At 42.9% G+C, this 22,481-nt stretch overlaps 1 protein-coding gene across 2 annotated transcripts in view; it reads left to right on the top strand.

Moving 5' to 3' along the window:
* Positions 1 to 2,432: 2,432 nt before the first annotated feature.
* Positions 2,433 to 22,481, top strand: part of PDK3 (pyruvate dehydrogenase kinase 3) — a 44,466-nt gene continuing 24,417 nt past the window's right edge. The window contains exons 1-3 of one of the 2 annotated variants that reach the window (XM_085530525.1): positions 2,433 to 2,675; positions 16,977 to 17,118; positions 18,979 to 19,030. In XM_085530525.1, coding sequence (XP_085386651.1) covers positions 18,996 to 19,030 — 35 coding nt within the window. In that variant the 5' untranslated portion in view covers positions 2,433 to 2,675; positions 16,977 to 17,118; positions 18,979 to 18,995. The remainder of the gene's footprint in view (positions 2,676 to 16,976; positions 17,119 to 18,978; positions 19,031 to 22,481) is intronic. The other variant, XM_085530517.1, reaches the window with a different exon arrangement.

The raw sequence follows: 22,481 nt of genomic DNA, 5'->3' as shown, positions 1-22,481 counted from the left end.
AAATTGTTTAAGAGTTGTTATAGAATGATGCAGCTCTGTCATTCAGCTAACTAGGATGTGGAATACTAAATGCAATGACAACCAGCTTTTGCTGGCAGAAAAAAAAAGCCTGGTAAAGAAGCTTGGTGAATAACAGACAAGAATGCCTGAAAAGGTAGAGAATGATAGCGATAATCGAATTCAACACGTGTGATCCCCATGCAATGACTATTTTGACTTTAAACTCATGCACTGAGTGTTATCTATCTTCTGACCATTATGGGTAGCAGCCCATTGAAGCTTACCATCTGAGTGCATAAATACCAGGAAGAGATAAAGTATTAAGAATGAATTTTCAAGTTTAGGAAAGTTTCATCAAAAACACTTACTCCCTTCTAACTCCATGTGTTTCCAATGCAGCTGTACATGACCCACTGCTTTAATCGGCCCTTGCAAGCACGTAATGGCAAGCAGGAAAACACAGCAGTGTTACTGTGAAAAATCAGTACCATGAGCAGAAGTAATTTGTATGAGACATCACACTACTGTACCAGGTTTTCCTGTGTTGTGATGGGGGTTTTTTCCTGTCATTTTGTAAAATGTGCTTTGGGACTGTAATTCTCTGTGTGAATTTCTCCCAAATAACTGTTATTTGTTACTGTTGTTGTTAGAGTTTCAATTGTATTATTCTCAGTGAGTGCTTCTGAACTTTAAGATATGGGGGTACAATAACTTCAACATAGCTTCCGTTCTGTTGTTGTTGCTGTTGAAAAATTACTATGAATCCCATAAAGACAATGTCTAGAAAACACTTATTAACCACGTTTTCTTAGTTTATGGTTTAACATTCCTCTTCTCCTCCTCTGACACATATACAAAGAAGTTCATTATGCTGAATCCCCTGCAGCTAGCGAGTGTTCTGCAGTGAAGAAAAACAAGCTTTGTTAAGGAGATTATGGCTCTGGTGTTTTAACAATCCAAAAGGTTCACTGAGAAAAAAAAGTTTAATTGGATAAAACTTTACGTGCAAAATCTTTGCTCCCTGAAAATGGAAGCATATGTATCATAAGGGCCGTGAAAGAACAGGATCTGAAAATATAACAATATATATATATATAACAATATATAATTCCTTCTCCATCCCCGTGGCTTTGCTGAAATTGTGTACTGAGGATACTCACATATGTAGAGATTAAGCAGCAGAGGCTCTTCCACGCTCACTGCTCTAGGTGAAAATGCTAAAACAAACAAACAAACAAAAAACCCCGCAAATTAGTGAAATGGTTAAAGAAAGCTTTAAAGTTTGGGTTGTTGTTGTTTCCAAGACTAAAGATACCTTTGAAAATATTAGCTTGACAATTACTTTGGGCTGATCATAGTTCACAGTAAGATCCTACTCCTCTTTATTTTCGCAGATATTGACTTCAATGACCATTCAGGAAACAAAGCTCCAAGTAAGATGACTGCGAGGCTTTATTTTGACCAACACATTCTGAATGTTTTAATAAATAGCTATGGGGGAATATAAACTCCTAACTCCTCACCTTAAAGACGAAGCTCTGGCTTCTCCTTTCTGCTTGAAGCACATCTGCATCATTTCCATTACTTCTTTCATTTTCTTAATGTGAAAGACAGTCATGCAAATTGTTAGGGTATCAGTTCTGTACCAGTTTTCCTCCAGTTACTCCACTTCATTCCACACAGCTATTAAATCACAGAATCACACACAATCACAGAATTGTAGGGGTTGGAAGGGACCTCTAGAGATCATCGAGTCCAACCCCCCTGCCACAGCAGGCTCCCTACACCATGTCAAAATCAAACTCTATTTACAAGTCATTACGTTATATCATTATTTTCTAAATTATATTATAGATTTCTGATCACCCTATTATGTACCACAGTGGGATATCTCAAAGTGAGCAGGAATGCTGGAGATTCTAGGAGACAATGACAAGCCAGTTCCCAAATAAAATCTCTTTTCTTCCCTTCTAGTTGTGAATGGTATATAACCACCAGGAGAGTGGTTAGGCCCTGGAACAGGCTGCCCAGGGAGGTTGTGGATGCCCCGTCCTTGGAGGTGTTCAAGACCAGGTTGGACGGGGCTCTGGGCAACCTGATCTAGTAAAGGTGTATGTTTGGTGGCCCTGCCAGGCAAGGGGGTTGGCACTACATGATCCTTGAGGTCAACTTCCAACCCGGATCATTCTGTGATTCTATCACGTAATATCATTTAGTCCAACTCTGAGCCCGTCTCATGGGCTTCTGAGTCGGAATGGAGCCACAGCTCCCAGCTCCACACAGACTCCCTCACAACAGGCCACGCACCTCGACCGTTGGGGCTCGAAGCTTTACGCACGCGCGGCGCTGCGGGGCGGGGCTGGCGCCTGCGCGCCTGCGCAGTAGGGCGGGGCGGAGGGGGCGGAGGGCTCCCTCCGCTCGCCCCTCCCGCCGGGCCGCTCCTGGCCGGGCAGGGTAAGGGCAGGGTGAGGCCGCGCAGCGACACGGGCTGAGCCGGGCCGGCCGATCCTTGGCATGAGCGCGGGTGGCTGCGCCGCCGTCGCCGCCTCAGCGCGTTAAGTGTTGCGCCATGCGGCTGTGCGGGGTGCTGCTCAAGAGCCCCATCCCTAAGCAGATCGAGTACTACTCGCGGTTCTCCCCATCGCCGCTCTCCATCAAGCAGTTCCTCGACTTCGGTGAGTGGCTCGGCGGGCCCGGGGCGGGCCGGGCGAGGGGGACGGGAGAGGCCTGGCCCCCGCGTCCTCGCCAGGCGGCTGTGGAGGCCTCGGGGTGCTCCGTCACGGCACGGAGCGGGGGGAGAGAGGGAAGACGGTCGGGAGAGCGCTTATGATGCGGGGCGCCGAGCTTGGCTATGGAAATTGAGATCCCTCTGCGTGGAGACTGGTTTAACACAGAGCTGGAGCACGAGCTTTGACAGCCGTGGTGCTCGTGGAAAGTTGATGCTTTAGGAAGCGCTGCTGATGGACAGATAGCGTTTTGCTGTTGAGTGGAGACCCGGGCGTGCCTTGTGTTGCTGGAGAGCTGGTTCTGATGTAGGTAACAATGCGATTCTATCTGGGTCAGAGGTTATTGGCTTCCTCTTCTGGCAGGAGCGCTGTTTACGTTTTATTATACTATAAATGCAGCTGCTGAAGTAAATAGAAAGGTCACGCGTAGCACCACGAGGCTTAATATAGTGCTCCTTCATTCCAGTGTGATATTAAAGACACAAGGAGACAGGAAAGAGGCATTAAGCCTGAAAGCAATTAAAAGTGGAAACAGTGGCATGTTTATTGCGGTGGTATTAGTGGAAAAAAGGCTGCGACTACAAAGATCCAGCAGCGGGGATGTTCTTGCTGCTGTGTCTCTGCACACAGGGTGTTCTGCCATTGAAACAAGGCCCAGCACCCCACCTTGTCACTGGTGACAAGTGACAGGATGAGGGGAAATGGCCTCAAGTTGCGCCAGGGCAAGTTTAGGTTGGATGTTAGGAAGAACTTCTTTACAGAAAGGGTAGTTAGGTACTGGAATAGGCTCCCCAGGGAGGTGGTTGAATCGCCATCCCTGGTTGTGTTTAAGAGCCGTTTGGATGTGGTGCTCAGGGATATGATTTAGTGTAGGGTTGTTAGAGTTAGCGTACTGGTTAGGCTGTGGTTGGACTTGATGATCTTCAAGGTCTTTTCCAACCTGGGTAATTCTATGATTCTCTGATTAGCCTGGGTTACATTAAAATGATAACCTGACTAGAACCTGTGTATTCCTCCTCACCAGTCTGACTTGTCATCCCCACGTGTGCCTTTGCTGCTGTGTTAGCCATGCCTCGCATTTGTGCTCTGGACACTGTGTCTTTCTGTGCTGTCACAAACAATGCTATGAAACTAAGATAGTGAGAGCCTGCCCAGTGCTGTTCTCTGCCTGTGGTCCCAGCTGTTATCACTGGATGTGCCTGTGGAGCCCTGTGTGTGCTTACACTGTGTATTTTAATGTAGTGATATATTACAACTGACAGGAAGCTATATGGTCTGTCATTTAAAATCTCTGAAGAAGAAGTAAAAATACGGCTGTGGTTCAGGCTCCTATAATCACTATGGGATGTTTTCATGAGTTCATAAGATTAGAAACCGATATTGCGTCTCACTAAAACTGTCGGCTTGATCTTAATAAGCCTTGCAGCCTGTTTACGGCTTCACTAACTTTCTCTTTGGCACACGTATTTACTGAGGTAACCTGAGTAGGAAGATAACAGCAATCTAATCCAATAGGTCAAAAACAGTGCAGTGACTTAACCTATCCAGCCCTGGGCGTAGGTGGCTTTGGATAATTTCAGGTTCCACCGGAGACCTTGGAGACTTTGAGGAGAAATTGCCATCAAATGCCCTGATGGCAGATGTTGGGGCAACAACTGTGACCTGCTGGGCATGGAAGGATTGGTCACTTGGTGCCCTAATCTATAGTGCTGCATCAGGAGATACAGCCCTGCTGTCTGAATTAGCTCAAAGTGTTCACTGAATTGCAAAAGTTGCTCAGGTAGCTTAATTCATTTAAAATTCTATGGAAGACAGTTTGAATTACAGCATAGGAAATTCTGCACGAGTGTGCACAAGAACTTCTTTACAGTGAGGGTGACGGAGCACTGGAACAGGCTGCCCAGGGAGGTGGTGGAGTCTCCTTCTCTGGAGATATTCAAGACCCGCCTGGACGCCTACCTGTGTGACGTGGTGTAGGGAGCCTGCTTTGGCAGGGGGGTTGGACTCGATGATCTCTAGAGGTCCCTTCCAACCCCTACAATTCTGTGTGATTCTGTGAATACTTAAACTAGCTTATTAATACCAAAGCCCTGCAAAGCTAACCAGAAAGCAATACTTAAAGCAGTATCTCCACCCCCATATGTGATGCATTTTCTGTCAAGCTTGCAGCTATCTTCATAGCTGCCACGACTGTGTGAGGGGTTACAGTGTCATCATGGGCTCAGGATTTCTGTGTCACAATCGGAGAGCACAGAGGAGGAGGGCAGGAATACCAGTATTGGAGTTGTGTGTTTGATAGATCCTCCTAATTTAGACTTGCCACAGCTGTGCAAAGCATGCCTTAAAGGACTACAGGTGATCTGAAATAGCCAGCAGTCCTGTCAGCTTCTTATGTGGATAACTGGTCAGTCAAGTATGCCTGGGGAAGAAGGTAAGTAACCAGCTGGCTGTGTCTGTTGGGGAAGGTAGTGTTTCTATGTCTAGTTGTGTCCTAGCACTTAAAGAAAGGGCACACAGAAGGACGTGAGCTTACTCTGCCTGGCTGTTCAGGGCTGGCTTTAGGCCAAGAACGTTACAGACTAACTAGAACAGAGCTGTGCCCGAGCTCACACGTTCCACGCAGCTGCACAGTTAGAGTTGTGTTGTTGACGGTAAACAGCTGACAGTAAAGATAGCGATAGAATGTTTTGTGAAAAGAGTGATTGTAATGAAAAGGCTGCTTATAAAAGAATTGAGCGCAAATAAAGATACAGGTGATACAACTTGTGCAATTCTTTGATTATTCAGGAAAGAGTCACTTTAAGTTTTTTAACTGGTATTTTGTGAATGTATGTTGGCCCGCTATACCAGTGTAATGCTCTGATAAGTGCTACCATGGTAATCACAGAATCACAGAATGACCCGGGTTGGAAGGGACCTCAAGGATCATGTAGTTCCAACCCCCCTGCCTGGCAGGGCCACCAAACATACACCTTTACTAGATCAGGTTGCCCAGGGCCCCGTCCAACCTGGCCTTGAACACCTCCAAGGACGGGGCATCCACAACCTCCCTGGGCAGCCTGTTCCAGGGCCTAACCACTCTCCTAGTGAAGAACTTCCCCCTAACATCCAACCTAAATCTTCCCTCTTTTAACTTAAAACCATTTCCCCTAGTCCTGCTATTGTCAGCCCTTTGTGATGATGTACCTGAGACTTCTGAGGGGCTGAGGTTTGCTGCATACTGTGTGCTTCTGGAGCTTGCTTAATACCAAAGCTGTCTTGGCCAGTTGGACTTCTATCCTTTTTTTTTTTTTTCCCCTGCAAGTCTGAAATGAAATGTTTTGGTTGAATTTTGTAGTCGAGGTTACATGTGTTTTTGTGTGTTTATACGTGTGGGTAAAACATAACAAAAAGGCCATTCCACTCATTCCCTCTTACTTGTCAGATGTTAATCTTAAATACTGTGTCGTTTCTAGTGACACTGGGCAAAAATGAAGAGTATATACTTAAGGGAGAGGACAGTAAATCATGGGCTGAGTGAGTCCTTGTTATGGAACATGGCTTGGAAGGCTGGCATTCTGTAGGTTATAATAAAAATGCCTGTGGCAACTGCTGCAAAAACTGGCACTGAAGCGTATCACAAGGATGGTGATGTAGCAGTTGCACTGTACCGTGAACATCTAGAACATGCAGCAGTGAGTGCTTACAGCTGGGGCATCTCTGGAGGTAAAGAGGAACAAATATACAACAGATCCTCCTCATTTTTATATCTAACTTTCGTTATGAAATCAATTAGTTTGTGGTATCTATTAAACTTGGCCTGTGTTGAGGAGGCTTATAGGCCTCTTCCAAAACTGATAGAAGGAGTAGGCCTGGTCCTGGCACTGCTGTTGTTGTCAGTTGTGCGTGCAGTACTAGGTCAGACTTCTGCATGTGCTCACACTTTGTGTTGCTGCGTTGGTGGCAGGAGGGCTGTCAGCACTGAAACTGAGAACATGCTTAGAAACAAGGAAACTGGGGAGGCAGCGAGCGGAGAGATACGAACAATGAGATGGGGGGGTTGGAAGTACATTAGGTCGGATGTTAGGGGGAAGTTCTTCACTAGGAGAGTGGTTAGGCCCTGGAACAGGCTGCACAGGGAGGTTGTGGATGCCCCGTCCTTGGAGGTGTTCAAGGCCAGGTTGGACGGGGCCCTGGGCAACCTGATCTAGTAAATGTGTATGTTTGGTGGCCCTGCCAGGCAGGGGGGATGGAACTACATGATCCTTGAGGTCCCTTCCAACCCGGGTCATTCTGTGATTCTGTGAAGTAGAGGCTGAAAGCAGTTGTATGTCTCTGAACTTCATAATTAATCTTCTGGTAGAAGGTGGACCAATACAGGATTAGGGCATGGACCATGATTTGGTCTTTGCTGCTGCAAAGGGGGGGCTTTCTTTGCATGGGCTGCCAAGCAATAAGGGGGCTGGGAACCTCTTGTGATGCAACTGTTCCTTGTAACCTGTTACTATTTACAGCTCTGGCTGCAGCGTTCCTTGTAGCATTGAAGTTTTTTATCAGTTCTGATATCGATTCTTGTGAAGGTCCATAGGGGTCATTCTGGTTACATAACTCGGTTCAGCAGTTGCTATTGAACTGCAGTGTGGTAGAGATTTATTTTGTGCGTGGGAGCACTGTGTCATTTTCAATCATGGCACCAAATGGGGTTGTTTCCAGCATTGCCTGCATTGGTCGCTTTTGGAGGCTGCTAGGGATTAAATCTGCTTATCTAATAGGTGCTTTTTCAGAAGTTTTGCTTTCTTTAATCTTTGATCATCAAGAAAAGAGGAATAAAGGAAATCTTAAGTCCCCCTTGTTCCTTATACAAAGTTTGGACAAGCTGAAGTGTATTTGGGTCCTTTTGGCCTGGTAAGCAGCAGGGCTGTTGCTTGTGGGGTTCATGGAAATAATCATTGGTGATAGTCCCGGGGTTGTGGAAGTGAACAGTAACAGTGCTTGTCTTTGAGAGGGAATGAAGAGGAGGACATTAGAATAAGCCCAAAATTAGGTGAGTCATGTTGAACTAAATAGCTGAAAAAATAAAAAGTAATAATGATGTAATGCTCATGTAAAATATCATGGCACTAAACAGTAAAAAAAATTGTGTTAAGGCAATAAAAGTAGAGAGTATGGAGTAACTTCAGCATGGAGGGGAGGCTGGATCACCTCCCCTATGAGGACAGGCTGAGGGAGTTGGGTTTGTTCAGCCTGGAGAAGAGAAGGTTGTGGGGTGACCGCATTGCAGCCTTTCAGTACCTGAAGGGAACTTACTCCCAGGAGGGGAGTAAACTCTTGGAAAGGGCTGACAATAGCAGGACATGGGGAAATGGATTTAAGTTAAAAGAGGGAAGATTTAGGTTGGATGTTAGGGGGAAGTTCTTCAGTAGGAGAGTGGTCAGGCCCTGGAACAGGCTGCCCAGGGAGGTTGTGGATGCCCCGTCCTTGGAGGTGTTCAAGGCCAGGTTGGACGGGGCCCTGGGCAACCTGATCTAGTAAAGGTGTATGTTTGGTGGCCCTGCCAGGCAGGGGGGTTGGAACTACTTGATCCTTGAGGTCCCTTCCAACCCGGGTCATTCTGTGATTCTGTGATTCAACATGAGAGTGCTGTATAGTAGATGTGCAGTGTTCTGGTGGGCTGACTGTCCGGGAGCTAAAACCGCACACAGCCACTTGTTACCTTCCTGCATGGTAACATGGGGTAGGGAGAGAGAATAGGAAGAGCCAAAGTAAGAAAACTCATGAGTTGAGATAAGGCTGGTTTTGTAAGTGAAGGAAAGAGGAAGACGAAAGTGTGGCAAAGGTAATCACTTCTTACCTCCTGCTAGTGGACTGATGCCAAATCTCAGAGTAATGTCTGTCTTGGAAGACAAGTCCACCAGTTGTTTCTTTATTGCTGAGCCTGAAGTTGTGTTGTGTGGGCTGAAAGGGACGGTTATTATCTTAGAGCACTGAGCTGTGGCTCTGAAACTTAGGAATTCTCTCATTGTCCTGACTTTCTTCGTGTATTGTTAGAGACTGTTATATTGAGCCTTCTTTTCTCTGAACCTTTTCTATGTAAATGTGACATTTGACATTCTCTTACGTGTTACTTTGACCTATTTAAATTAGTATTTTCCTTACGAAGAGGCCTCTTATTATTTTAATATATATATTATATTAATATAATTAATAATATAATTAATATATATTTATATATGATATAAAATATCATATATATATATCAGCTAGCACACTGGTTTATAGTTAATGTAAAAGAAAATTTTACAAATTACTTTTTGTTTAAAAAAATTATTTATAACTGCTACTTTTATCCTTTTTATGCTTTAAAAAAATACATGCTGGATAAATATATACGAGCCTGATAACTGGTGGCAGCACGAATTAATCCTCTAATCTTTTTGTAGCCCAGTTTGTTAAGCACTGAAAGCATTTTGTAACCAGATGGATAACAGTCTAGTAAACCTTGCTGAGACTGAAGGAGATCCAGGCCCTGTGTTGCAGTATTTTTGTTATTGATACCGTGCGTTTTTGCTCGTAGACTTCACAGAATCACAGCATTGTAGGGGTTGGAAGGGACCTCTAGAGATCATCGAGTCCAACCCCCCTGCCAAAGCAGGCTCCCTACACCACGTCACACAGGTAGGCGTCCAGGCGGGTCTTGAATATCTCCAGAGAAGGAGACTCCACCACCTCCCTGGGCAGCCTGTTCCAGCGCTCCGTCACCCTCACTGTAAAGAAGTTCTTCCACACATTCGTGCGGAACTTCCTATGCTGTAGTTTCATCCCATTACCCCTAGTCCTGTCCCCACGCACTACTGAAAAGAGACCAGCCTCACCACTGTGGCTCCCACACCTCAGGTATTTATAAACCTGGATCAAGTCCCCTCTCAGCCTTCTTTTCTCAAGGCTAAACAGACCCAGTTCACTCAGTCTCTCCTCATAGGGGAGATGCTCCAGGCCCTTCACCATCTTAGTGGCCCTCCGCTGGACTCTTTCCAAGAGATCCCTGTCTTTTTTGTACTGGGGAGCCCAGAACTGGACACAATATTCCAGGGACAATGGAACACAATATTCCATGTCCCGGGACAGACAGTCCTAGACACATATGGATTCTCATAAAAACAAAACAGAAAACAAACCGTGATAATTGTTTGAGCACCTTTCCATTAAACTTTATTTATTGCTTGACTATTGTGTTTTCTCTTAGCGTGTACTTCAGAATAGTTACTTCATTAATGTTATTTTCAGATCAAAGGAGCTTATCTTAAAATATTGATTTATCTGTGTTACTTTCACGGTCTCACAGTATCACAGTCTCGTGCAGGTTGGAAGGGACCTTAGAGATCATCAAGTCCAACCCCCCGGGATTCGAGCCTCTGTGTAGCAGAGCGGCACTTCTACCACTTGCGCCACAGGGGGATTCAAACCGGGCCTCCAGTGTTGCAAAGCGGCACTTCTACCACTGCGCCACCTGGGCACACATAATTTGTGTTGTTTTATTTAATAACACATAGTTTACAGCTGTTACAGATGGTTGGCTGAAGATCTGTTCTTCTTGGGCGACAGATCAATATCTTCCCTTGGATCATTCCTCTGTAGGGATGTCTATGACTTGAGTGACAGTGAAGGGACTACAGTTTGACTGAGGCTTTGATTGCTCAGTGATGTGTTGTTCTTTTGTTTATTCATTCCGTTTATCTGTCCCAGTTCATAACTAAGCTTCTTTCCAACAGATTCCAAGTCATATGAAGGGTCATTTATTTTAAATCAGACTTTTTGGAGTTAGCAAGCTACGTGTCCTAACCTGTGGTTGGTGTAATAATGATTACAGTGATTTCCTCCATGTTCAGCTGTGCTGATGACATCTCTTACCATCTCTGTCTTTAACTTGTGTTAAGGTGGCAGTCTGAACTGCCTTCAGCCAGTTTCCAGGGAGTAGTTACTTAACAAAACTTAATTGTTCAGCCTTTAAAAAAGCGAATTTATTGTTACAGATGTAGAAGCACACGGCAACAGAACACCTCAGGTTTGTGTGTGCTATGCTTTCAAATATGGCCACATGCTGGCTGTCCCTCTTGGAACATCTGTCTGGGTTGTGGCTGCTGTTCTCTAACGTGACATGGTAGGTAGGAAAAGGGAATCCCATTTAAGTGTAGAGCATTCTTAGAGGCAGCTTCTGGTAGCGAGTGAGTGTTGGCAAGAGTCAGCATTTCCGATTATGGTGTGTGTGTTATTTTTCCTCTTGCTTCATCATCCTTATTAGGTTTTGCAGAGCAAACAAACTCTGTGTGCTTTGTGTGGGATGATGGTTGTAGTGGTTAGTGAGATGAGCACTAGAGAGTATATGGAATGTGTCTGTGTTCCTTTTGGGAGCATAAATACTTTTGGAGGACAGGAGGGTGGTGGTTTGCATGGTTGGCTTTTTTTTTCCTCTCTGGTAGCCGCCGTTGTTGCTATGTAAGCATAGGTTGCCTGCCTTTAGTATATAGTCCACATTCCTGAAACGGTATATAAACAGTGGAAACCATAGATCCTTTAGTTCTGCTTTACTAGTTTCAGCAGCAAGTGGTTAATTCTGACCTTTGCTCGGTGTGCTCTGACGCTTTGATCTCATCACATCATCTTCTGAAGCTTTCTCTGTCCATCTGTTTCACTTTCTTTTTTGGATTGCCTGTACAGGAGCTGAAAAATACCCTAGAAGTTCAAGAGAAGAGGGTAGACATGGTCAATCACTCTTATCTTCCCGTGTCTTATTTTACCATAGAAAGAAGCAATAGCAGTTTCATGGGGATCGGGGTGAAAGGATTCTGACCTCGTTCTTGTGGATTTTGAATGGAGTCTGTCTTCTCTGGCATGCAGCAGGTGGGGCTCTCCTGCTGTAGAGTCTTAGAGTAGTGTGATGGCTGATGTTTCAGCTCAGTGTTGGATACATAGCTAACAGAGAGAAGTAGACCCCTAGGTGCAGTGCAGAGACTAATAAGAACAGTTAACTCATCTTTTCCATGCCTCTGCTGTCGTGTAAGTGCTGATACTCAGCAACTACTGCTGCTTCTATGATGAAGCCCCAGCAGTCCGGTACCTAGTAGGGTTGTGGCATCCGTGAGAGATTTTTGAAGCAAGTAACCTTGATCATCACCCGTTCTCCAGTGGGCTGCTCTCAAATGGCTGTTTCCTGAATGTGGGAATGATGGTCTGTAATAGGTAATAGTCTCATGCGGGTTGGAAGGGACCTTAGAGATCATCGAGTCCATCCCCTGGGATTCGAGCCTCTGTGTAGCAGAGCGGCACTGCTACCACTTGCGCCACAGGGGGGGATTCAAACGTAAGCATTTGATAATGTTTTTTGGGACCCAAGTTTGACCTCCTCTGGAGTGAAATTGAAGTTTGTACGTACCCTCTTCTGCAGCTTTCCATTTGTGACAGATTCTTTTGTGATCTGAATCTTATTCAGCCTAGTGCTGTTCTGTCAATCAGTAGAATTTGCCGGAATTCAATTTGCATCAGTTGGGTGTGTGTGAATAGTCTCTGTGTTGTTAGTGCCTCCTGTTGCAGGATCTAGAATTGAAGGGTTTTTTGTTTTGTTTTGTTTTTAATAGATTCAGCTCTGCAGTAGTTTTCTTATTCCATTGGTGCAATGGAAGGAACTGAAAAGCTACAGACACTGAGCAGTGTGGGTAAAAGTGTGAGAAGGGAAGAGAAGAGTGAATTTGAAGTAGAGTTAGATGGCAGTAAGGGGAAATTAAAAAGATGAGAGAAAACTGGAAGTAACTCTGCTTCCTGATTTTTCTTTGAAGATGTGCTGGTTATAACATTGATATACACCCTATGAAACTTTCCCGTTTTGATCTTTGTCCATCTATTGCTACTGTGTTTGAAGACGTGTATCCAGTTCTGGGTTCCACAGTACAAAAAAGACAGGGATCTCTTGGAAAGAGTCCAGCAGAGGGCCACAGAGATGGTGAAGGGCCTGGAGCATCTCCCCTATGAGGAGAGACTTAGGGAACTGGGTCTGTTTAGCCTTGAGAAAAGAAGGCTGAGAAGGGACTTGATCCAGGTTTATAAATACCTGAGGTGTGGGAGCCATAGTGGTGAGGCTGGTCTCTTTTCAGTAGTGCGTGGGGACAGGACTAGGGGTAATGGGATGAAACTACAGCATAGGAAGTTCCACACGAATGTGCGGAAGAACTTCTTTACAGTGAGGGTAATGGAGCACTGGAACAGGCTGCCCAGGGAGGTGGTGGAGTCTCCTTCTCTGGAGATATTCAAGACCCGCCTGGACGCCTACCTGTGTGACGTGGTGTAGGGAGCCTGCTTTGGCAGGGGGGTTGGACTCGATGATCTCTAGAGGTCCCTTCCAATCCCTACAATTCTGTGATTCTGTGTTGCATCCAAGGTTCTACTGTTATGGCCTGTGTTACCTTCATGCTTTCAGAGCATGTTTTCTTTATGCATTATCTTGTGTTTTTTTTCCTTCTGATACTTATTTCATTAAGTGGTGTGATATATTTTGTTAGAAATATGTCACCATTTCACATATGAGACAATTGGTTTCACTGTTGGATGTTACCTTTTGAGTGAACTTCTTGTGAAGTCTCAGTCTCACTATTTTCTTTAAGTCATATCTGTATCATCCATCTGTACTGTCAACTCAAACTTCACAGAATCACAGAATCGTAGGTATATAATACAGAATAAGTTTGTATTGAAACACTTGTTAGGGAGAAAATGTTAACCTAGCCTTTATTCAAATTACTCCAACTCAGCATGAATGTAAAAGAAAAACATCGTAATTCGGGTATAGTATTTTAATGAAAGCACATCCAACATTCAGAGAATGCTGAGTCTGAAACTTTGAACAAGTGTTTGGTAAGCTGCTTTTAATTGGAATATGTTCGTTTCACTCAGACAGATGTAGTTCTAAAACACTAATAAAGGAGACAGAAAAAAAGAACCTTAATTAATCACTAGTATTCGAATGACAACATCTCTCTCACAGTGCATTTTTATTTCCTATAGTTCAGTGTTGCAGTGCTTTATAGACGACAATCCATGTCTCCATGATGTTAATTTCAAGTGATTTAACAAGATTACGTTGCAAATACAGCTTTATGCAGTGCTTTAAAAAAAAATAAAAGCAGTGTGCCCTCTATTAGTAATTAATAACAATAGCTGTGTTCACAGCATATCATAATGCTGTGCTAGCACTATACTTCCCTATCATTACATTTTTGTCTTGGAATCTGCTGCTGCTCTTTGGTGCAATTAGGAAACTCTGACACAGCACCCCATGTTTTTGGAAATAAAGCTAATTACAGTCCTCGATGCCTAGTGCAGTGTAATCCGCATTAGGGCATAGGACTACTGTAATCATTCTTCCACTTTGATTTATGCAAAGGTAAGCAGGTCTTTATTGTGCATCTCTGTGTTATGGAATAACTTGTTGAGAGCTGCTGGATAAATCACAGTGGAATTATTCACAGGTTTCACTTTCTCCTTATCCCTGGGCGTGGCTTCAAATTCTGTTGAACTGAAATTGATGGACTGAAACTGGATATGGCCTCTGGTGTTTAACATGAAAGTTTGGTTCTGGCAATGCGTAATGACCCAGCTGGAGTGATTAAAGATATTTATAGAAAGAAAGCTGGACGCTTTGAAACAAGGTGTAGCAGATAAAGCAAAAATCAAGCCAGCCTTTGAAAAATTAGAAGTCTAATTGTAATTTAAACCTCTGAAAATGGCATTGTGACTTAGCAGAGCACTCATATTTAAAAAACAAACAAACTTAGACTTGAATTCTATTTTTTGGACTCATTTTGACCTATGTAGTAGTGCAGGAGTTGCTATACTCCCAGTGGCGCAGTGGTAGGAATGCCATGTTGCAACACCGGAGGCCCTGGGTTTGAATCCCCCTGTGGCGCAAGTGGTAGAAGTGCCGCTCTGCTACACAGAGGCTCGAATCCCGGGGGCTGGACTCGATGATCTCTAAGGTCCCTTCCAACCCGCACGAGACTGTGATACTGCGTGGTAAGGAACATCAGCTGTTAGGACACAGTATGATGTTTTGGAAGCTGAAGAATACTTAATTATTGCTGACCCAGTGCACAGCCATTTTCTGTCCCTGAAAACAGGCAGCTTGGGAGGCAGATAACCAAGCAGCCTTTGGCTAGAAGCTGAAGGGGTTCTGTGGAGGCTCTCAGATAAACTACATACAGCGAAGCAGATGTTATTCTGGCACTGCACTGGGGCTAATGGTGAAATGACTTCAGGCTAGTCTTGGAACAGCACTTCTTTTCCTGAAGTGACTGTGAAGGCACCCCCAATTAGAACTGCTGTAGTGAGACACCTTAAGTAGAAATATGCCCTTGCTTATGGGAGAATAGGACATGGGTCCTTTCTGCCAGTCCTGCTTTCTAGTCCAGCAGCTTTGCAGCCTTCCTTGTACAAACTCTGGGACTGTGTCCTTGAAGGGCCTCTGTGTCCTTGCATAGGCAGCCATGGGCTACGGGTGCTTGTCCACTTTTTCCTTATTGTCTTTCTGGTCTGTCTTTCATTCCTTTTCTTTTTCTTGCCTAGAAAACCACTACATTTGCTCTCAGATGCCGTTGGAAAGAAGCAGTTGTAATCTTGATTCCAGTTTCTTTCCTCAGTGCAGAGGAGTTGTGTGAGCCAACTGCATGGCGTTCTTTCCTGCTGTCCAGCTACTCTTCCTGAAGACCCAGCACGTAGGGCTGCGTTCTCTGTGGGTGGCAGCTGTCAGACTGCACTGAAGGCCTGAACTCTGAAATTCTTACTCTTCTTCACAGCATGTAATGGTGTATTTGTTTTGTCTAATTTTTACAGGATGAGCTTCTTTGTAATTGGAGAGGGGAAAAGGCAAATAAGAAAAACAGGCACACGAATGTTTGTTGGAGGAATGGTAACGGAACTGCCAATAGAATGTAATGACAATCCATAGATTGATGATGCTTAGATGATTTAAAAAAAAAAGGGAAACCCTAATTCTTCTTGTGAGCTCCCCCACGCTTGTGTTACTGTTTGATTGGGAACTAATCTATCAGGACATATTACTTATGCAGAGAAAACTCTGCTGTTCAGCTGATTATAATGGGGCTGTCTTAAAAAGTAGCACCTTGATTGTGCCGGTTACATTGTTCTTGAGTCTTTCAAATTGCAAATCTTTGTGACTATGTGCCTAGCAGGACTTTTATGGCTTTCCGGTTTGCTTGAGCATAAATTGTAGCTCTAGTGTTATGCCTTCACTCATCAGTTTTGTGGGTGGTTGTATTGGTGATAATCACAAAAGACGTGCCTTTCTAGATGAAAGCAGTACACTGACTACTCATTACAAGTAAAACTTGAGTGGGATTTGTTTGTTAATTTCATTGGACTCCTTGGAAATCAATTTTGGTGAAGAATGCCCTCTTCTGTGAAAGGTTGCAAAGTACAGAAAGCATGTCCAGTCAGGTCTGATCTCCCATATGAACTAGTTAGGCAAGAATCTTAACAGCTCATGCTTCCATATGCTTGTTTTTGTATGTATTGCCAATGACAGCCTCACAGTCTCGTGCGGGTTGGAAGGGACCTTAGAGATCGTCGAGCCCAACCCCCGGGATTCGAGCCTCTGTGTAGCAGAGTGGCACTTCTACCACTTGCGCCACAGGGGGGATTCGAACCTGGGCCTCCGGTGTTGCAAGCGGCATTGCTACCACTGCGCCACCAGAGACTTGTTTAGCTTAAGAATACTGTCAGCTGTGTCCTGGTTCAGGCTAAGATCTCCAATAATTGACCTTTTTTTTTTTCCAAGCTGGTCAGCAGCAAAGTGGTATTGTTTTTCTGTGTCCTTTGTTTGCTTTCTGAAGAGGTGTGGGTGGTTGTTGTTTGTTTGCTTGCTTGTTCTCACTTTTAAAAATGTTGTACTGGATAGAAGTATATTAAAAACAGAAGTCAAAGGTACAAAGCTGCAGCTTTCCAAAAGTGGAATGTGATTCTGAGAGGTGTGCTTTCCTTCCAATGACTGATGAGTTCCTTGCAGTCCAAGGAAGGGACCTTGTAGCCCCTGTAAGGGACCACCACCTTTGCTGCTTTGTTTGTTGGGACTGAGAGGGAAGCTGAGTACTGAAAAAATGTTGCTTTTGTTTTTCCCTTCCGGTGACTTTTCTTATCTTTTGACACTAGTGAGTCTAAAAATTGATCTGCTGTAATTCACATTCATATTTTTTTCCTCCCCTATAACAGGTCGTGACAATGCTTGTGAGAAGACTTCCTACATGTTTCTGCGGAAAGAGCTGCCTGTGCGGCTGGCGAACACCATGAGAGAAGTCAATTTGTTGCCTGATAACTTACTTAACAGGCCTTCAGTTGGACTAGTGCAGAGTTGGTAAGTTTTTGTTTTTTAAAGTGAATTGAGCAATTAGTGTAAAACTAACACTATATATGATGCTTTACATTCAACTATGTTCTTAAGTGTTCCTTGCTGTGTCACACCTGTGAGTTAAAGTAGCCTGTCCTTTCCCCTTAATCTTCCTCTGTCAAAAATATTGAAAGCAAGTTTAACCTTTGCCTATTCTTCTCACCTACTATTCAGAGGAATTCATGGAACAGGACAAAATTCTGTTGGTTGTTAAATAACACTTTCCTTCTTAATAAATAGTAAATGATGGTAAATGTTGCCATCTTTTCCACAGTAATTTGTTGCTGGCCTATTTGTGAATTTCAGAGACAACTGCCTTGTAGTAAGCTCTAATTTATTTTTTTTTTTTGTTCAAAGGGTTCTCCTTGTCTCCCTGCAAATACTTGATCCAAAGAATTTATGTAAAAATATAGTTGTGGGATGCATCAAACTTCCCTTTATGAACAATAGCTTAACAGCAAGGTGCATAAGTTGATGTTGCTGGCTTTTGCAAGTTTCAGTTGTAGCCCTTGAGCCAAGAAATTGTTCTCAGCATATCGTCTCATATTTTATCAGACTTAAAGTATAAATTAGGCTATGTGGTATTGCACAATTTGGTTTAAATGTGTTTGTCTATGAGAGACGGTGTTAGCCATCTTGATGACTGCTTCAAACATAGTGACTAAGTGCTTCAAGTAAATGTAAATGCAGTAGAACCACATAATAGTAATCACGTTGTGATTAAGTGGCGGCTTGCAAGGACTGAAGGCTTGTGTCTGTCTGATAGCACCAGAAGCTGTTACGACAAATAGAGTGCGTAATATCCTGGCCTTTTTAGGCTTTTCTGATGATGGCGTGAAGCTGTCTTTAGTGAAATGTAGATAGAGGAATGGAGAAATTGAAATAATTTTTCTGTAGTAACTGTTGAGAGTGACACTTGACTTTGACTGTAGTCGAAATACATGTTCTGCAGCACAGGCTTCCACCCTGCTAGCACAGAGCCAAGCAATGTTTGCATCATTTGTGGCAAAGGAACTGAATAGGTGTTTAGAGGTGCTTTTGGTACAGGTTTCTGATGAATTTAATAGCTGTGATAGATACTGCCAACTTAAATCTGGAGCATGTCTGAATATGACTGTAACATACTTGTCCAAATCATATATTTTGTGTGACAGTGTGATGTGTGCTATCACAGCTGTAGACTGATAGTTTTCTGTTAAATGGGCCAAAGTGTCAGACAACTGATAGGGTCTTTAATGTGATGAAGAGGTTCAAGTAGATAACCTACCTGGTGGTCCTCTGATTTTGATCTCTGGTTAACTAATGGCTTTTGTGAAAGGAAATATCTTCATTGAGATTATGTAAGAATGTATTTGTGATCGTGTGTCAGCAGTTCAGAAGTAATTGTAGAATGTTGTTTTCCTGGTTATAGATGTGGACTTGAATGAGATTTTCCAATTTTTGTGCTTGGAATTTTAATTGAAAAAGAGAAAGTTTATCTGTGGGTAATAAAACCTTGTCGTACATCAGTGTTGAACCTTGGCCAAAGTTTACTCTTATCACTTAGCTCTTAAACTTGTTAAAGCTGTTTGTTTTTGTCACCTAGACCACGAGGCAGCTATGGAGATAGGGAATTTTGAAATGCGCTTGTTTTTAACCTAAGCTTTAGATATACCTACAGAGAGATTTCTTAATCTTATGCAATAGAATAAACAAATACAATTTCAGTTGTTGCTTTGTAAAAGCATTTGTAAAATGAAGAAACCTCCTTGTGATTTTCTGTTCATTCATTTCATATTTATGCTTTTTAAAGTCAGATTTCACAATCCTTTATTTTTACTGTCATAGGTTGGCACTTTATTAATATGCAAACCAAAAAGCTGGTGTATGTTTGGCACAAGTGAGTAAATACATCTCGTCATGCATTATTCACTTTCACCTGTTTATTTGCCGATTTCCAGTAATCTGTCTTGTCACTAGCATAATTATGACTTATTTGCACTACCGCATTACACTAGAACCCCATGTTTCTATGTAGCTTTGAGAAGACTCCAAATTAGTTGGAGGCTTAAATTGCAGGTTCCCAATATATATTCATTAATATCAGTCTGCCAAAAAATTCAGAAGACTCTTAGTCCTTATGGTAGATCTCATCAAACTTTTAAACTAGAATAAGGTGTTTATATAGGCAGAACTTTGTTTTCTTACTCCACCAAACCTAACTCCACCTACTGTGCTGTGTGGGTCCTTTCCCATGAATCCTGCATCCAGGCAGTCAGTTACATTCCAGATTGCAAGAATTTCCCAGTCTCTTATGCCTCTTGTGAAGCAGTCTCATGCTTCTGAGAATATACTCTTTGCTGCAGGCAAACTCTGTTCTCCAGCCTTCTGATCCATCTCTGGGGATGCTTTTCTTCCTGTAGCATGTTCCCCAACTGCACTGTGTAACAGGGATTTGACTAATGATTGCTCTGGAAGAGTGTAGTCTTCCTCTCTCCTTTCTGGGTTCCTTAGCTTAATGTGTGCAGTAATGAGGATAAGAAGGACAGCTGTCCTTCCTTTGTACTCATCTACTCATTTCTGAAGAAAACTGGCTTTGTCTATATAGTCAATTATGAACACAAAGTAGTTTTGCTTTTACATCTACACGAAGCTAAAACACTAGCTCTGTCCCCATTACAGTTTATAACTTAACACTTGTGTGTTTTGCCTGAAGGTTGCAAGGGAAGGAAGTGAAACAATAATGCATTTAATGTCTTTTGACTGCAAAATGGAGTGATTCCAAATAAGAGATGGGCGAGCAGCATGCTAGAGATTTGCAGCTTATGAGCAATTTCCCTCTAAAGACCCTTTTGATAGGTCAGCTTTAGGAAGGATGTTCTGTCTAAAAGTGCTCTGCAGGTGGAATATGGATGTGTGACAGAACTGCTTAGAAGGATATCATCACTACAGTGATGTGGGAAAAAGATTGCAATAAAAACTTACAGCAGCTAAGATCTAACCTTGTAAAATACTCAAAAATAAGTGTAAGTGTTGCACAATGAGCTACTCAGTCACATCTATAATTCCCATCTTAATTAACCCTGGCTTTTATCTGCTTTGGGCCTTTCCTGGAAAGGCACATTAGAGAAATCTGTAGCTCATGGATTAATAATTGTTCTATTTTTTACATTCATACTATGCTAACAAAGTTACATTACCATGGAGACAGGTTTTATCAGTGCGTGGATGTTAGAGACTCTAACAGAAAATCTTGCTGAAATTCATGTTGTGGGGAGGGAAAGTATCTTGTGTGAGTTGGAGGGGGTGGAAAGAAAAGTTGGGGGAGGGGAAAAGAATGGTAGTTAAATCTGGAGTTGGTATTATGAGCACTTAGAGTGATTTCATGTATGAAATGTGCCATGCTGGAATTACTGTGTTTGGCAGTCTGACAGCAATTCAGTCAACTTTGTGCTAATTCGAGAACGAGCAAAGCTACAGTGCTTGAAGCCAGAGAGCTTGCCCAGTGAGTTGTAGTGGACTGCACTAAATAATTAAGCTCTAAAAGACAGCAGATTTGAAGGGCACAGGCTTTGATTTCTGCTTTTGATGACTCACCAAAATTGGCCAAGTATAACTGATACTGTCTTTTTCCATCTCAGCTATGGCTTTGTTGTTCCTTCCCTCCCTTCCCTCCCTTCCCTTCCTTCCCCTCCATTTTTTTTTCTTATTTTGTAGATTTCTGTTCCATATAGTTGCATTCATTCACTAATAATGTAGGAAATTGTCCATTATTCCTTCCTCATTTATTCTACCTAAGTAGAAATCTTACCTGGAGTAAAACCTCTATCAGGTTTTGATTTCCAATGCTTGGTAAATCCTGTAGTTAAAACCTTCAGTTACCCATCTCCCCCTGTGTTCCTAATAAAAAAAGAAGTTCAAATAAATAAATGAATCGTGTGAAAAGGGAATGACATTCTTTACCAAGCCTAACTGCCATAGGGGTATAATGCATTGCTGACTATGCATGTTAAGCAAACTGTACTGTTATTGCTGTTATGACAGCATTACAAATTACTAATAGATCATCACTGCTTTAAATTTCCTTTTAAACAAGTTTTTACTTCTTAGTTTCCTCAGTTTTGAACTCTTTTTGGGGAGGAGTAAGGGATGAAGGGATGTAAGCAGTTTGAGAACATGTAAATCATAAGCAAAACAACAGAACAAAACCAAAAAACCCAGCATTTGCAGCTCTGTTTGGATGACATGTAACCCATAGGCACCGGATAGTGGGTTAGATTTGTTTAATTTAAGGTTACATTTTTCATTTTTTCCTGCTTCATGTAGCCAAGGGTTTAAAAAAGAGAGAGTGATGGAAGAAATTTGAACGGCTTAGATTTGATGTTAATAGCCTTTCCTCTGAGTTTCTATCTCTAACTTGCTGGATACGATCCTTGTGCTAATGATCTTGCCTTAAGGTAATAGCAGTTCAGAATTGGAAAGACACCTAAATATTGTTGCTAACACTTTTGAAAGGAAAAACAATGTTCAGTGCCATAGATTATTCATCACCGCAGATACTAAAGATAAATCACGTCTGTGTGTTTGGAGATTTGCTTAGAGCATTTAGCTTGAGTGATTTCAGAAGCTCTCAGTTCCCCATTATGCTGTCTGCTCAACACAGCACCAGTGGTCTTAGAACCTGTTCTGCCTGTTGCTTGCACTCATGATTGGTGACCATGTTTGCCAGCTTGTTTCTGGTTGACTCTCTTTGGTCTTCTTTCTGATTGAGACTGTTTTCTGCACAGTTACTTCCTGAATTACATGAGATAAATGCTTGGCTTGACCTTACTTGATAGACCAGTAATACAAAAGTGCTGATCCTTCCACTTAGAGTTAGTAATGTTTGTTTACTCCAGAGGCAGCAGTATTAGGACCAATGTTCCAGAGAGCAAATAGAGTGTACACATCTAAATATAACATGCTAATAACAGTGAGCAGCCAATCAAATCCAGGTAGCATAAAAAGCAGGTATTGCTTGCATTCAGTACACGAAGTATTCATTGCTATGTTATCCTCAACATCAGTACAGGATTGCTGATATTCAGGATTTCTGTTTGGTGTTTTAACACCAGGATCTGGGGCTGTTAGTTGACACTGCTGAACACTAGCCAGCAGTATGCCCAGGTGGCCAAGGCCAGTAGTATCCTGACACGTATCAGAAATAATGTAGTTGGCAGGGCTAGCTGGGTCATTGTCCTGCTGTTCTTGGCACTGATGAGGCTGTAACTTGAGTGCTGTGTTCTGGTGTAAGAAAGACACTGAGGCCCTGGGGTGTGTCTGCCATTCTCTCCATCTTTCATTTTGGAGGT

This window comes from Coturnix japonica, chromosome 1, assembly GCF_054131305.1.
Source record: "Coturnix japonica strain WE chromosome 1, WE-NBRP24, whole genome shotgun sequence".
Classification (NCBI taxonomy): Eukaryota; Metazoa; Chordata; class Aves; order Galliformes; family Phasianidae; genus Coturnix; species Coturnix japonica.
Note: the sequence above shows the minus strand (reverse complement) of the source record. Positions and strands in the feature narration are given on the sequence as shown.